The 17,157-nt window shown below is 44.7% G+C and overlaps 2 protein-coding genes across 2 annotated transcripts; both read left to right on the forward strand.

Annotated features, from left to right (window-relative positions):
* The first annotated feature begins 4,345 nt into the window (after positions 1-4,345).
* Positions 4,346-7,674, forward strand: LOC138796720 (fatty acid-binding protein 1, liver-like). The gene is made up of 4 exons (XM_069976365.1): positions 4,346-4,436; positions 5,374-5,546; positions 5,767-5,856; positions 7,524-7,674. The coding sequence occupies exons 1-4, from the start codon at positions 4,370-4,372 to the stop codon at positions 7,575-7,577; spliced, it is 384 nt and encodes a 127-aa protein (XP_069832466.1). The 5' UTR covers positions 4,346-4,369; the 3' UTR covers positions 7,578-7,674.
* A 4,922-nt stretch (positions 7,675-12,596) lies between these two features.
* Positions 12,597-15,015, forward strand: LOC138796721 (fatty acid-binding protein 1, liver-like). The gene is made up of 4 exons (XM_069976366.1): positions 12,597-12,730; positions 12,830-13,002; positions 14,638-14,727; positions 14,902-15,015. The coding sequence occupies exons 1-4, from the start codon at positions 12,664-12,666 to the stop codon at positions 14,953-14,955; spliced, it is 384 nt and encodes a 127-aa protein (XP_069832467.1). The 5' UTR covers positions 12,597-12,663; the 3' UTR covers positions 14,956-15,015.
* The last annotated feature ends 2,142 nt before the right edge of the window (positions 15,016-17,157 follow it).

Genomic DNA, 17,157 nt, shown 5'->3' on the forward strand with positions numbered 1-17,157 from the left:
ACAAGAGATTATATGGACAACACATGAATTCTAAAGGAACAGACAGAAAGTTAAAATAAAAGATGAATCAACAAAAGACTTAAGAGGACTTGAATCCTACCCTCAAAAAATGAGATATTACTATCTTAAATAGCTTATGCTTTCCTGGCCTTTTTACAGTTTCTTGCTATACCCTTCCATTCTCAAGATATGTGGGTTTATAATTTCATAATAGTAAGGGTCCTTTTTCATGGCCCAATTTGGGCACCTGCTATGCCTTTACACAATGCAACAAATCAAGCTGCCAGGCTGCACAAACGATCCTTGTATCATTCATACAGCCATAGAAACAGATATGTATATCTGTGCAATCAGTATCCAGATCATAAGCAGTGTGAAGATGGAATATTGGGATGTCAGTTTACAAACTATGCAGAAGGTACGTATAATAATGCTGTGACTATCCACAGGGAGATGTGTGGCCAATAACAATACCTTTTGGCGCCTGTCTGAAACATGCATTCAGATGAGGATGCAGCGTTTTCCCACTCCTCGCTTTAACTTTTACACAAGCCGATTATTGGCCGCAGGAGCGTTTCTAGCAAGTATCCTGGCCGTTAATTGTGGATAGGTTCTGCCCTGGCCTCTTGCCTCAGGAGCAGGTAGTAGAGATGAGCATTGTTTTACTATAAAGAACTGAATGGGAGCTACAGCACAAACTACAGGGAACCAGGGTAAGGCAAGTATAGTGTTTTTCTGTTTCTACAGCTCTGGCATCACATCAAGTTTTTATGGACAAAGGAATATCCCTTTAATACATCTTAGCGGCAATTAGGATAAATGTCAAAAAAGAAAAATGTGCTCAGTATATATATATATATATATATATATATATATATATATATATATATACATAGCCACACTATATGACCTAACTGTATAGACATAGCAACACTATATGGCCTAACTTTAACAGGTGAGGTCAGTTGTTTCAGTCACACCTATTGTAAACAGGTGCATAAATCAAGAACACAGCTATGTTATCTCCACAGACAAACATTGACAGTAGTCTGGGTCCTACTGAAGAGCCTAGTCACTTTAACCCTTAAAGGGAATCTGTCAGCTGTAATTCAGGTTCCACACTGCTGACTCTGTTAGATAGCTGTTAGGACTAGGAGACACAGGGTACCTTTCATATAATTCTCTTTAATGACCAGCTTAGTTTGGGCCCTAGTGACCATGTCCAACAAGCTGATGCAGGTGTGATAATTGGGTGTATTAAGAAATGAAAAGCACATTGTTTGATTTCTAAACAATTATGATAAAATAGAAAATCAAAACTTAATATTTGATACAGAAACTTTTGTTTGAGGTCAGATGTTTCCTGTAGTTCCTGACCAGGTTTGCAGCAGGGATCGTGTCCCATCCTCCATACAGATCTTCTCCAGATCTTTCAGGGCTGTTGGTGGGCTGAGCTCCCTCCAAAGCTTTTCTATTAGGTTCAGGTGTGGAGACAAGCTAGGCCCCTCCAGGACCTTGAATTGCTTCTTACGGAGCTGCTCCTTAGGGCCCTTTTACATGGAAAGATTATCTGACAGATTATCTGCCAAAGATTTGAAGCCAAAGCCAGGAATGGACTATAAACAAAGATCAGGTAATAAAGGAAAGCCTGAGATTTCTCCTCTTTTCAAATCCATTCCTGTTTTTTGCTTCAAATCTTTGGCAGATAATCTGTCAGATAATCTTTCCATGTAAAAGGGCCCTTAGTTGCCCTGGCTTTGTATCGGGTCAGTGTTATGCAGGAAGACCTACTTTGAAGCCTCTCACTGAGGGAAGGAGGTTGTTGGCCAAAATCTTGCGATACATGGCCCCATCCATCCTCCCTTCCATACAGTGCAGTCACCTTGTCCCCTTTGCAGAAAAGAACTACGATTTTTTTCCCCACCATGCTTCACGGTTGGGACTGCTTTCTTGGGGTTGTACTAATCCTTCTTCTTCCTCCAAACATGGCGAGTGGAGTTGATACCAAAAAGTTCTAGTTTGGTCTCATCTGACCACATGACCTTCTCTCATGCCTCCATTGATGGACTTAGGTGATCAATACACATTTCATGCAGTACAAGGCCATGTTCTCAGAGCATGAGACACAGGCCGTTCTTTGACCCAGCGGGTCACGGGACGGCTGGTGCCAGAGAAGATCAGGGCCGGCTCCAGCTTTTTGTGGGCCCTTGGGCGACAGAGCCTCGGCGAGCCCCTTTGAGGAGCAAATCATGGAGAGACAGGCGAGGAAAGATTTGCAGCAGAAGAAACATGCGGCTGCTGCATATCTTTCTCCTCCTGTATCTCCCGATCTCTGCAGTAGTCAGGACTCTAGAGGAGTCAGACACAGTGACAGGAATATATATATATATCATGCTGGTGCTGCTAGTTCTCTAGTATACAGCTCCTTCTGTGTGTGTGTGTGTGTGTGTGTGTGTGTATATACATACACACAGAGCAGGAGCTGTATACTAGAGAACTAGCAGCACCAGCAATATATATATATATATATATATATATATATTTATAATATGAACATGGTGAGACCTCTAGTTTTCCTATATTCAGGCCCTGCAGTGATATACAGTGTGTGTATATATATATATATATATATATATATATATATATACACACACACACACACACACACACACACTGTATATCACTGCAGGGCCTGAATATAGGAGAACTAGAGGTCTCACCATGTTCATATGATAGATAGGAGATAGGGAAAAAGATAGATAGATAGGAGATAGATAGATAGATAGATAGATAGATAGATAGATAATAGATAGATAGGAGATAGATAGATAGGAGATAGATAGATAGATAGATAGATAGATAGATAGATAGATAGATAGATAGATAGGAGATAGATAGATAGATAGATAGATAGATAGATAGATAGATAGATAGATAGATAGATAGATAGAGAAATAGATAGATAGATAGATAGATAGATAGATAGATAGATAGATAGATAGATAGATAGGAGATAGATAGATAGATAGATAGATAGATAGATAGATAGATAGATAGAGAAATAGATAGATAGATAGATAGATACAGATATCTAGTTGTTTTGTGTATAGAGGTCCTGCTGTAATATATATATATATATATATATATATATATATATATCCTGCTGTAATAGATATAGATATATTACAGCAGGACCTCTATACACAAAACAAGTAGAAGAACCAGCACATACAGGACACTTAGTTTGCAGAGCCTACCTGCTGCCCTCTATCAGGTCATGTGTCCGATCACATGACCCGTGACATCATCAAAGGTCCTTCAGACTCAAAGGTCCTCTTTCCTACTCGGCTGTAGGGAAGATTTGTGATGGAAGACAGGTGCTCGGGGGCCCCAGTATGGATCGGCGGGCCCCTAACTGTCACATGTGGCCTCTAGGGGCCCAGTCCCCTTTGTTACTACACTTTTTTTTCTTTTTTACTAACAAAAAAAATGTAGTAACAAACCGAAGTGGGCCCCTAGAGGAGCTGGGGGCCCCGGCATTTGCCCTACTTAGCCGGGTGCTGACGCCGGCCCTGGAGAAGATCATCCAGACATGCCAGAGATGATCTTCACCATCGCTGAATTTGGATGCGGACGCATCCGTGCGCGCACACATCCAAATTCTCTACTGCACACAATGGAGCTCCATAGCATGCACTGACATGTCAGTTTCTTGCGGCAACGCTTCGGATCCCGGCTGGAGTGTATACCATGTGTATACACTCCGGCCAGGATTCCTTAGAAGACAACACTACGTAAGTTCCGTAGTAACCACGGGCGTTCTAACACGTTGTATTACGAAACTTACGTAGTGTGAACATAGCTATAAAATGCAAAACCATTATTTAAAAATTATACAATGTCGATGTAATTTAGAATTTGTTTTTATAGATTCTGTCTCTCACAGGTGAGGTGTATCTATGATAAAAAATTACAGACCTCTCCATTCTTTGTGGGTGGGAAAAGTTGCAAAAGCGGAAGCGTATCAAATACTTATTTCCCCCACTGTATGTATCTACACACACAATCTAAGATGTAAGTTGACAAAGACGTCTTGTAAGACTCCGGCCTTTGCTCCTATCACCCTATAGGAACAAAATATTTTTTATCTGCAGGCATTAGCTTTGTAGTGCTCCTTATCACTACTAGGAGCTATTACATCGTGGTCAGCATGACCATTGCTCTGCATGACAAGCGTTAATGTTTGAACAGTGATGACATCACACTCCCATATAAATGAATGAATGTAAGGTCCAGCGCAGCTGCGGATTTCATCCATTCATTTCTCTTCTCCTTTAAGTCGCTTTGTAGCTTAAGCCCTCTCCCCAGAATGTCTTTCGCTGGAACCTATGAGCTGCAGACCCAGGAAAATTTTGAGCCTTTCATGAAAGCCATTGGTAAGTGGCAATGACTCTGGATGATGGGGAAGAGTAGTCAGAGGTAGAGAGGTTAATCAATAAGGTAGCATCAAAGGTCAGGTGGCAAGGAACAAGGCTTCCTACCCAAAGTCCTTAATATGGGAGTGCACATTCTTGATGTCACTGCACCATTACCTGTGATGTCACTGCACCACTACCACTGATGTCACTGCGCCACCACCAGTATTGTCACTCCACCACTACCATAGATGTCACTAGTCTTAGACCAGGGGTCTGCACAGAGTGGTCTTAGTTTTGGGTGCAAAGGGCTTTTCCTGTAAATAATTTCCATGATATTTTTTAGAAAATTGGGCCACTATTTCATACACATTGGCTAAGTATATCAGTATATCGGCAAGATTTGTTATGTATGGGTGACCCATCTTATATACACTGGCATTTGGTACCAAAAAGGAAGTAATGTATCAAGATTGTGTTCTTTTTCTATCATGCATATATATGTATGTACTTACTGTAAAGAACTGTCCTAAAGGAGAAGACCGGGCAGGGACATTTTTTCCAAAAGTGCCCAGGGGATAAAAAAAAATAACATGCACTTACCTCCCTGCATACCTCCACTTTGGGACTTGATGCTTTAGACCCATTCGGCCAGTCATTCCCCGTATCGGGATGCCCCCTCTGCCGCTGACAGGCTTAGAATATCAAGTCCCAGGTCCCCTCTCAAACCAGTAAGCCTCTGGAGACTGTTAGCCTATGTTCACAAAACGTATTTTTTCGCACTTTCGTTAATACGAAAAAATACGTTCATATCTGCCTATGGGATCCCGGCCAGAGCGTATACGCATAGTATACGCTCCGGCCGGGATCTCTCACGGCGCCGCAAAGAACTGACATGGCAGTTTTCTACGGCCGCTTGTGAGACCTCTCGATTGATTTTCAATGTTCTTGGTTTCAGGTCTTCCTGCTGAATTAATTGAGGTTGGAAAAGACATCAAAAGTGTAACCAAGATTGAGCAAAATGGAAATCACTTTGTGGTGACGGTGACCACAGGCCCCAAGGTCCTACATAATGAATTCAACATCGGGGAAGAGACAGATATTGAAACTATTACGGAAGAGAAAGTCAGGGTAAGGATATCATTGTCTTAAAGAAAGTCTTGGGGGGAAATTCATTAAGTGCTGAGCTTAAAATTACAGCATCCATTTATGGATCGTATTTGGTATTGCAGCTCAATGGAAGGAAATAGTACTGAGCTGCAATACTACATGCAACCAGTGGACAAGTGTGGCGCTCTTGTTGCCTACTCTGCTCTTATTACTACTTGCTAAAACTTTTTTTCCCATCTAGAGTACAGTTAATATCGTGGATGGTAAGCTGGTTGTGCAACTGAACGCCGTCACCTCCGTCACAGAGATCTCTGGAGACATCCTCACCAATGTAAGTATTTTCTGCAGGTCGATCAAAGATGAATAATTGCCCCTGTGCGGCCCCTGCAAACATATGTACCTGTGCGGCTCCTGTATACTAATGGACCTGCGCAGCCCCTGCAGACATACGTACCTGTGTGGCCCCTGCAGACATACGTACCTGTGTGGCCCCTGCAGACATATGTACCTGTGTGGCCCCTGCAGACATACATACCTGTGCGGCCCCTGCAGACATATGTACCTGTGCGGCCCCTGCAGAGATATGTGCCTGTGCGGCCCCTGCAGACTTATGTACCTGTGCGGCCCCTGCAGAGATATGTGCCTGTGCGGCCCCTGTATACTAATGGACCTGCACAGCCCCTGTATACTAATGGACCTGCACAGCCCCTATATACTAATGGACCTGCACAGCCCCTATATACTAATGGACCTGCACAGCCCCTGTATACTAATGGACCTGCACAGCCCCTGTATACTAATGGACCTGCGCAGCCCCTGTAGACTTATAGACCTGTGCGCCCCCTGTAGATGTATAAATCTGTGCGGCCCCTATAGTCTTATGTACCTGTGCGGCCCCTGTAGACTTATAGACCTGTGCGGCCTCTGTAGACTTATAGACCTGTGTGGCCCCTGTAGACTTATAGACCTGTGCGGCCCCTATAGACTTATGTACCTGTGCGGCCCCTTTAGACTTATAGACCTGTGCGGCCCCTATAGACTTATAGACCTGTGCGGCCCCTGTAGACTTATAGACCTGTGCGGCCTCTGTAGACTTATAGACCTGTGCGGCCCCTATAGACTTATAGACCTGTGCGGCCCCTGTAGACTTATAGACCTGTGCGGCCTCTGTAGACTTATAGACCTGTGCGGCCCCTATAGACTTATAGACCTGTGCGTCCGCTATAGACTTCTAAACCTGTGCACCCCCTGTAGACTTCTAGACCTGTGCGGCCTCTGTAGACTTCTAGACCTGTGCACCCCCTGTAGACTTATAGACCTGTGCGGCCTCTGTAGACTTATAGACCTGTGCGGCCCCTATAGACTTATAGACCTGTGCGGCCCCTATAGACTTATAGACCTGTGCGGCCCCTATAGACTTATAGACCTGTGCGGCCCCTATAGACTTATAGACCTGTGTGGCCCCTGTAGACTTCTAGGCCTGTGTGGCCCCTGTAGACTTCTAGACCTGTGCACCCCCTGTAGACTTCTAGACATGTCAGTTTTCTGCGGCCTCTATTCACTGAATAGCGGCCACAGAAGACACGTCAGTTCACACAATGGAGCGTGCGGCTCCCGAAGCACTCTCCATTGTGTGCTGCGGTGAATTAGGATGTGGGCGCCCGCATCCCAATTCATCAGAAATGAACATCATCAAACCAGTACTACAGTACTGGCCGGGATGATCATCTCTGACAACGGCCGTTCTGTGACCTGGTCGGGTCAAAGAACAGCCGGTGTCTTACGCCATGTGAACATGGCCTTATTCTGTAAGCTATCATAGTGCAAAATGTGCTCTGCTACATTAGTACTAGTTCTCCATACTTCTCACTTTTTGAGAGGGAATGAGGTAATAGATGTCGGCCTTCCTATATACTTTTATAATATAGTAAGTGCAATCACCTTCTTATCACATGGCTACGTTCCTAACAATTCTGATCTTTGTGTTTCACCTCTCAGGTTATGACTTTGAAAGACATCATCTACAAGAGAGTGAGCAAGAGGGTGGCATAGAGGACAACGCTCTTATTACTTTTACTGTGTAAAATAAACTTGTAATATGAAAAGAAAGGAAATGATTGCCGTCTAGCAGTAGGTTCAATAAAGTATATTTGCCCCATTCTGATTATTGTGGTCAGAACATGTATATATTGTGTATACACTGTGCAATGGATTATATTCTCTCTGCTGCCACCTCTGGTGGACTAAATGCATGAAAGGCAGGTGCTAAGCTCCTCCTCCAGAAGCTGCTGGAAATCATGTGGGAGGAGTCTGCAGGTCCGGCCCACTATACACAGAGGGCAGGAACACTATGTTAGTTCTGGCTTTGGCCACAGAGGAGAGATGTCATCTCTTTTCTCCTCTTTCATCTTGACTATGAAACTATACACACATCTCTCTAAATGGGCTACTCACTGCCCTACCCTAACCGCCACCCTTATACTCACCACCATAACACCTATCCTTCTACCCATCACCATAACACCCACCCTTATACTCATCAACTTATTATGTACCCTTATATTCACCACCCTAACACCCATCCTTATACTCACCACCATAACACCTACTCTTAAACCCACCACTATAACACCTACCCTTAGAACCCACCATCATAACACCTACCCTAATACTCACTACCCTAACACTTACCCTTAAACCCACCACTTTAACACCTACCCTTAAACCCACCATCATAACACCTACCCTTAAACCTACCATCATAACACCTACCCTTATACATACCACCCTAACACCTATTCTTATACTCATCACCCTAACACCTCCATTAAACTTACCGCCCTAACAACGATCCTTATATTTACCACCCTAACACCTTATACTCATCACCCTAACCAAAATGTTATGTTTCACCCCTGCTATCTTGTACCGGAAAATGACCCTACAAATAATAAATAGAAGATATATAACCCAACGTCATCATTTTCTTATGAGCAAATGTTTCAAGTCTTTCATATTCCAGCAGCCACCGTGCTTCCCCGAAAATAAAACAGTGCCATATATAATTTTCGTTCCCAAAGAGGCACTCTTATTTTCGGGAAATGTCTTATTTCTCTGGAGATACCACACAAGCAGGTTGAGGGAGAGGTATGAGCAGCACGGGAGGAAGAGTGATGAGCGGCACGGGCAAGAGAGGGGTCAGCAGCAAGGGCGGGAGAGGGGTGATCGACACGGGAAGGAGAGGGGTCAGCGGCACAGGAGGGAGAGGGGTGAGCGACACAAGAGAGAGAGAGGTGAGTGGCACGGGAGGGGGAGGGATAAGTGGCATGGGCAGGAGAGGGGTCAGCAGCATGGAAGGGAGAGGGATCAGTGGCATGGAGAGGGAGGAGACTGGTAAGCGTCACGGGAGGGAGAGGGGTCAGCGGCATGGATGAGAGAGGCGTCAGCGACACGGGAGGGAGAGGGGTGAGCGGCACGGGAGAGTGATGAGCGGCACAGGAGGGAGAGGGGTCAGCGGCATGGGTGGGAGAGGGGTCAGCAGCACGGGAGGGAGACTGGTGAGCGGCACAGAAGGGAGAGGGATCAGCGCCACGGGAGGGTGACTGGTGAGCGGCATGGGAGGGAGAGGGATCAGCGACACCGGTGGAAGATGGGCCAGTGGCACAGGAAGGAGAGGGCTCAGCGGCACAGGAGGGAGAGGGGCCAGCAGCACGGGAGGGAGAGGGGCCAGTGTCACAGGAGGGAGAGGGCTCAGCGGCACGGAAGGGAGAGGAGTCAGCGACACGGGTGGGAAAGGGGCCAGTGTCGTAGGAGGGAGAGGGCTCAGCGGCACAGAAGGGAGAGGAGTCAGCGACACGGGTGGGCAAGGGGCCAGTGTCGTAGGAGGGAGAGGGGTCAGCGGCACGGGAGGAAAAGGGGTCAGCAGCACGGGACAATCACAGGGAGGGAGGGGGTTAGCGGATGGTGGACGGCCTTACTTTCAGGGGGGCGCCTTACTTTCACTGTGGGGTTGCCTTATTTTCAGGAGGTGCCTTACTTTGGGCTACTTGGTAGATTATTTAAGGAGGATGCCTTATTTTCCGGGGAAACGCGGTAGGAATGACCTCTTCAAAGGTCACAGAGCACGCTAAGTAATGTTTCACATTCATCTCAAGGGGACAGAGTCACTAAATGCTGTTTTAAAAAGCAGAGGCAAGTGGAAGTAAAAAAAAAAACAGTCCCCAATTTTTGTAGCCCCACTTTGTAACTGTTCTATTTTATCAATAACTTATTATAGCTGATGTCTCTAGAATACCCAGTTGGCACTGGGTGTTTGTGGTTTTAACCATTTTAATCCCATTTATTTTAATAAATATAAATAAAAGTTATACTTTAATGTGATGAGTTCACAATAAGGCCTCTTGTACTTGTGCCTGTGGGTTTGGTTGTTGGTCTCCAGAACTGGACACAGTATTCCAGATGTGATGTCACCAGAGCTCTATACAGCGGGATCACAATCCACCTCTTCCTACTGGTTATACCTCTTGCTATAAAGCCCAGCATACCATTATATATACAGCCCAGCATACCATTATATATACAGCCCAGCATACTATTAGCTTTCCCCACTGCCTGGCTGGCGACTGGTGACTCATATTAAGGCTGTCAGAAATCACTACCCCAAATCCTTCTCTTCTGAAGTCTTTGCTAACACAGAACTGCTGATATGATACTCAAATAGAGTATTCCTTCTCCCGAAGAGCATTATTTTACATTTGGGAACATTGAACTGCAGTTTCCATTGTTTGGACCACTTCTATAGTAAAGCTAAATCATTTTCCATATTACCGACACCTCCAGGAATATCAACCCTGTTGCACACTTTGTGTCATCAGCAAACAGACAAACCTTACCTTACCAAACCTTCTTCTATGTCACTATCCTTACCTACCAAACCTTCTCCTATATCACTATCCTTACCTACTAAACCTTCTCCTATATCACTATCCTTACCTACTAAACCTTCTCCTATATCACTATCCTTACCTACCAAACCTTCCTCTATGTCACTATCCTTACCTACCAAACCTTCTCCTATATCACTATCCTTACCTACTAAACCTTCTCCTATATCACTATCCTTACCTACTAAACCTTCTCCTATATCACTATCCTTACCTACTAAACCTTCTCCTATATCACTATCCTTACCTACCAAACCTTCCTCTATGTCACTATCCTTACCTACCAAACCTTCTCCTATATCACTATCCTTACCTACCAAACCTTCTCCTATATCACTATCCTTACCTACCAAACCTTCTCCTATGTCACTAACCTTACCTACCAAACCTTCTCCTATGTCACTAACCTTACCTACCAAACCTTCTCCTATGTCACTAACCTTACCTACCAAACCTTCTCCTATGTCACTATCCTTACCTACCAAACCTTCTCCTATGTCACTATCCTCACCTATCAAACCTTCTCCTATGTCACTATCCTTACCTACCAAACCTTCTCCTATGTCACTATCCTTACCTATCAAACCTTCTCCTATATCACTATCCTTACCTACCGAACCTTCTCCTATGTCACTATCCTTACCTACCAAACCTTCTCCTATATCACTATCCTTACCTACCAAACCTTCTCCTATATCACTATCCTTACCTACCAAACCTCCTCCCATATCACTATCCTTACCTACCAAACCTTCTCCTATGTCACTAACATTACCTACCAAACCTTCTCCTATGTCACTATCCTTACCCACCAAACCTTCTCCTATGTCACTATCCTTACCTACCAAACCTTCTCCTATGTCACTATCCTTACCTACCAAACCTTCTCCTGTGTCACTATCCTTACCTACCAAACCTTCTCCTATGTCACTATCCTTACCTACCAAACCTTCTCCTATGTCACTAACATTACCTACCAAACCTTCTCCTATGTCACTATCCTTACCCACCAAACCTTCTCCTATGTCACTATCCTTACCTACCAAACCTTCTCCTATGTCACTATCCTTACCTACCAAACCTTCTCCTGTGTCACTATCCTTACCTACCAAACCTTCTCCTATGTCACTATCCTTACCTACCAAACCTTTTCCTATGTCACTAACCTTACCTACCAAACCTTCTCCTATGTCACTATCCTTACCTACCAAACCTTCTCCTATATCACTATCCTTACCTACCAAACCTTCTCCTATGTCACTATCCTTACCTACCAAACCTTCTCCTATGTCACTATCCTTACCTACCAAACCTTCTCCTGTGTCACTATCCTTACCTACCAAACCTTCTCCTATGTCACTATCCTTACCTACCAAACCTCCTCCTATGTCACTATCCTTACCTACCAAACCTTCTCCTATGTCACTATCCTTACCTACCAAACCTTCTCCTATGTCACTTACAAACATATTAAACAGAATAGGACCCAGAACAGACCCTTGTGGCACACCACATGTAACCAGTCTCTGCTCGGAAAATATACACCATTAACAACAACCCTCTGATATCTATCCTTCAGTCAACCACAAATCCACTGAACTATCCAGGGAGCAAGGGCTCCTCTAGCCAGGAGTGTTGCTAGGAACGTCCATTTGGACAATAACTGGCCCATGTTATTGAAGCGGGCTCATTGGATCTTTTGTGCAGCCCTTTAAAACCTTGTTCATCGTGTGCAAACAAGGCACGGGCAGCCAATAGCCATGTATTTTAATGGCCGCACAAATGGTACAGGGATCGTTCATGCAGCCTGGCTGCTCGATTAGTTGTGTCTTTAAGAGTCCAATTTTCAGTCATTTCTCTATTAGCTCTTTATGGGGAACTGTGTCAAAGACTCTGCTGAAGAAGACGTCTTGTAAGACTCCGGCCTTTGCTCCTATGTCCCATTAGGAGCAGAATATTTCTTTATCTGTAGGCATTAGCTTTGTAGTGCTCCTTATCACCAGGAATTATTACATTGTGGTCAGCATGACCATTGCTCTGCATGACAAATGTTAATGTTTGATCGGAGCTATAAAGCCGGCGATTACATCACCTTCCCTGATAAATGAATGAATTTAAGCTGCGGCTCTGCGGAGGATCTCATTCATTTCAGCGCTCCCTTTCCCTCTCTTCGTAGCTGAAGCCCTCTCCCCAGAATGTCTTTCGCTGGAACCTATGAGCTGCAGACCCAGGAAAATTTTGAGCCTTTCATGAAAGCCATTGGTAAGTGGCAATGACTCTGGATGAAGTCCAGCAATACCTTAAAGGGTTTCTAGGACCTTGTGGAACCTCTAAATTGATTTTCAATGTTCTTGGTTTCAGGTCTTCCTGACGAAACTATTCAGAAGGGAAAAGACATCAAGAGTGTAACCAAGATTGAGCAGAATGGAAATCACTTTAAGGTGACGGTGACCACAGGCCCCAAGGTCCTACACAATGAATTCAACATCGGGGAAGAGACAGAACTTCATACACTTACAGAAGAGAAAATTAAGGTAAGGATATAAACGTTTTAAAGGGAGGCTTGGTTGTTTAGGATTAGAGGAAAAACGTGTCGATCCCTTTAAATTTGAACCTTTTAAGATGATACTGAGGTCCTCAGCACTGGAAATTATACATAAATAATCATCATGGGGCAGGAAGCTTTTAGAATTATTGTTACTGAAAATGAACCCTTTAACCGGCCTGAAATGGCTGGTAACAGAGAACAAAGGACTGCTATTTCAGCTATATCTTCTTTTCAGAAAAGGACTGTGCTGAATATTAAATGGGTTGTTCACCAAAATTTTTCTCTTTCAAATTGACATGTGTCAGAAAGTGTGAGAGATTTGTAATTTACTTCTATAAAAAAAATCTCAAGTATTCAAGTACTTATCAGCTGCTGTGTGCCCTGCAGGAAGTGGTATTATTTCATGTCTGGAGAGCAGGAGAGGTTTTTTATGTGGATTTGCTGCTGCTCTGGACAGTTCCTGACTTGGACAGAGGTGGCAGCAGAGAGCACTGTGTCAGACTGGAAAAAATACACCACTTCCTTCAGTACATACAGCAGCTGATAAGTACTAGAAGAATTAAAGGACAACTCCCACAAAAATTTTTTTTTGCTCATTTAACACACATTACAAAGTTATATAACTTTGTAATGTGGTTAAATACCCGGCCTGGCCCCCTTCCCCCACTTTCGGACCCCCGACCCCCCACCCCGGAAGTTAAGGAATGTATACATTACCTATTACGATCGTCACGGTCCTCTTCTCCGGGGCGGCATCTGGTGACGACGACGTCAGAGCCGAGGGGCGGTCCGGGTCTTCTTCCTCCTCGGCGTCTTCATGCAAAGTGAATGGGGATGAAAAGGCTGCTGGTGCACATGCGCACCAGCAGCCTTTTCATTGGCTGGAGCGCATCACATGGCTTCCAGCTTGCTCAGCCCTGATTGGCTGAGCTTGCTGGAAGCCATGTGATGCGCTCCAGCCAATGAAAAGGCTGCCGGTGCGCAAGCGCACTGGCAGCCTTTTCCATCCCCTGGACCCGGAAGTTGGAGACATCGCTGGATGGCGGACGGCGGCGACGGAGAGGCGGACGGCGGGCGAATCGAGTGGCGATCGTCACCGGAGAGATGGTGAGTATGGTGTCTGTGTGTGTCTGTGTTTTTTTTTTTTTTTGGGGTCCCGCGGGAGTTGTCCTTTAAGGTTTTTTTTTAATAGAAGTAAATTACAAATCTCTGGCACATTCTGAAAAAATTGGGGTGAACAACCCCTTTAACTATTGCATGTATGTCATTATTTTATTAATTCTTATGTGATGCTGGTGGCTAAGGCAAATGCCCGGTCTGGTTACATGGAAAAGTGTTCACTTGTATTCCCCAATGTGATGGTATGAGCCGGGTTTGATGGAAATTCTAGTCCCCAGGGGAAAAAAAATCATGTTTTAAAGGGCTTGTCCAGTTATAAAAACATGGCTGCCTTGGTGTAGAACCTGCACCACACCTGTTCATGTATTATATCTGGTATAGCAGCTCAATGGAGGTAAATAGTACAGGGCTGCAATACCACACACAACCTGTGAACAGGTGGGGGCGCTCTGAATTCTGTATATTCTGTCACTACTGGCTAACACTATTGTTTTTCTTCTAGAGTACAGTTAATATCGTGGATGGTAAACTGGTTGTGCAACTGAAAGCCGTCACCTCCGTCACAGAGATTTCAGGAGACATCCTCACCAATGTAGGCTGATTTTTTTCTGAAGTTAAATATGATCAAAGATGAATAACCATGATATAAAAAAAACGATAAATCACATATATGATATGAAACATGATATACTTATATAGTAAGTGCAATTACCTACTTATCACATGGCTACGTGTCTAACAATGATCTTTCTGTTTTACCTCTCAGGTTATGACCCTGAAAGACCTCGTCTACAAGAGAGTGAGCAAGAGGGTGGCATAGATGGCAAAGCTCTTATTACTTTTACTGTGTAAAATAAACTTGTAATATGAAAAGAAAAAACATTGTCTCATCTTTACCTAATAATATAACATAAAGGAAATGCACATTGCTGGTAACAATGCTTTATAAATATAGAAGTAAAGGAGAAAAACATATTTGTAAGGCTTCGTTCCCACTGAGGAAAACTAGCGGAATTGTCATGTTCATTCTTCAGTGTGGACAGAGCAGGAGCGCGCGCCTCCCATAGACTCCCATTATGAGAGGGAGGCTAACGGCATTCCGCAGCGGACAATTCCGCTAGTTTTTCTCAGTGGGAACGAAGCCTAAGGGTAGAATGATAGTAGTTATCTTCTTCTACAAGTGCAGTGTCCTAGTACCTGTTCTGCTACTGGAGGAAACTGTAGTGTGGCAGTACAATCGCTACAGTGTATCTAACCTAGTGTGGGTGCTGTGAGTCAGGACATGTATCATTTTGCCTTTCATGTAGTTTAACTTGTCACCTATATTTTCCTTCACTGGTTAGAGTCAAATACTAAAAGTTGTTTGTTTTGTTGGGGAGTATTAATCTGTTTCTATTTTTTTTTTTGTACATTATAATGGGGGCTGCCATCTTGCCTGATATGTTTTTAACAGCATTTAGTGACATGCTTTACAGCAAGAATAATGGACATAGAGGACAATAGACAGTCTGTCACCTTGAGTTGTGAAACATTACAGGGTGCGCTCTGTAACCTTTGAAGAGGTAATTCCACAGAAAACTGCTATTGTCTTATACAGGTGCTATCTATATACTGGTGTGACATGCTGTACAGTTCATTATACACAGGGCCGGCTCCAGGTTTTTGTGGGCCCTTGGGCGAGAGAGCCTCAGCGGGCCCCTTTGTATAGCACACCTCGGGGCACACCTACCAAATAAAGTTTGACAAAATACCGAAAAAAAACGTAATTCAGTAACTCACAGGTGACTTCTTCTTTGATCTGAGGCGATCGCTCTCCGTTTCCTCTCCATCTGGCCCAGACCTCCATGATGATTTCTTCAAGATACAATTCATCTCTTCAGAACCTGTCAGACAAACATGTAAAGGCCCTATTCCACGGGTCGTTTAGAGGAGCAATATCGTTCGTATTCGGCCGATAACGGCCGCTACGAACGATATTCGTCCCGTGGAATAGAGTGCAACGATCAGCCGACATCGTTCATGTCGGCTGATCGTTGCAGTCGCTTGTTTTTCAACATGTTGAAAAACAAGCGACTGATATAGCAGCGATCTGCTGCCGTCGCTCCGTTGAATAGGAGCATCGGCAGCAGACGCTGCTATATTCTATGGGCTGCCCGGACGATCAGCGATCCCCCGGGCAGCCCCCCCAGCAGCTCCCCGCCGCCCCTCCCGCACTCACCCGCTCGCTGACGCCGCGTTGAATAGCGGCGTCAGCGAGCGGGGAACGAGGAGCAAACGAGCGCTAATAGCGCTCGTTTGCTCCTACAAACGACTCGTGGAATAGGGCCATTAGGCTCCGCACATTTCCAGCAACTTCCTTCCCTTTTTCCCACCCATAGGCTTTCATACAGTAGTAACTTCACTGTTTGGTGTCATGTGCAGTAAAGTAAGGAGGTTTGTGGGTCCCGTGCTGTGCCCCCCATATAGTAATAATGTCCCCATGCTGTGCCCTCCATATAGTACTAATGCCCTCTGTCCCCATAAAATGCCCCCTGCTCTCCCTCAGCACAAGAAAATAAAAAAATAAAACCATACTCACTAATCCGGGCGGGGGACGGGTTCTCTTCTCCCTTGTGGATCCACCAGCAGGCGTGATGACGTCATCGCTCTGCACCTGTTGGTGAGATCGGATCCCCAGGGTTGAGACTAGAATGGAGTTGCTAGAAGGAGGTCGTCCCCCTGGAGTCTGTATTCTAGCTTGTTCACCATAGAGCCGGCTAGAATGGAGTTACAATCAGGAGGCATTACATGAGGTATACCAGGGGGAACTACAACTCCCAGCGTGTTCAGCCTGTTATTATGGGAGATCAGAGGACATTACAGGAGGAGATATAATAGGACTACAACTCCCAGTGTGTCCCGCCTGTTATTATGGGAGATCAGAGGACATTAGAGGAGGAGATATAAAAGAACTACAACTCCCAGCATGTCCATCCTGTTATTATGGGAGATCAAAGGACATTACAGGAGGAGATTTAAGAGG

This window comes from Dendropsophus ebraccatus, chromosome 7, assembly GCF_027789765.1.
Source record: "Dendropsophus ebraccatus isolate aDenEbr1 chromosome 7, aDenEbr1.pat, whole genome shotgun sequence".
NCBI classification, from domain to species: domain Eukaryota; kingdom Metazoa; phylum Chordata; class Amphibia; order Anura; family Hylidae; genus Dendropsophus; species Dendropsophus ebraccatus.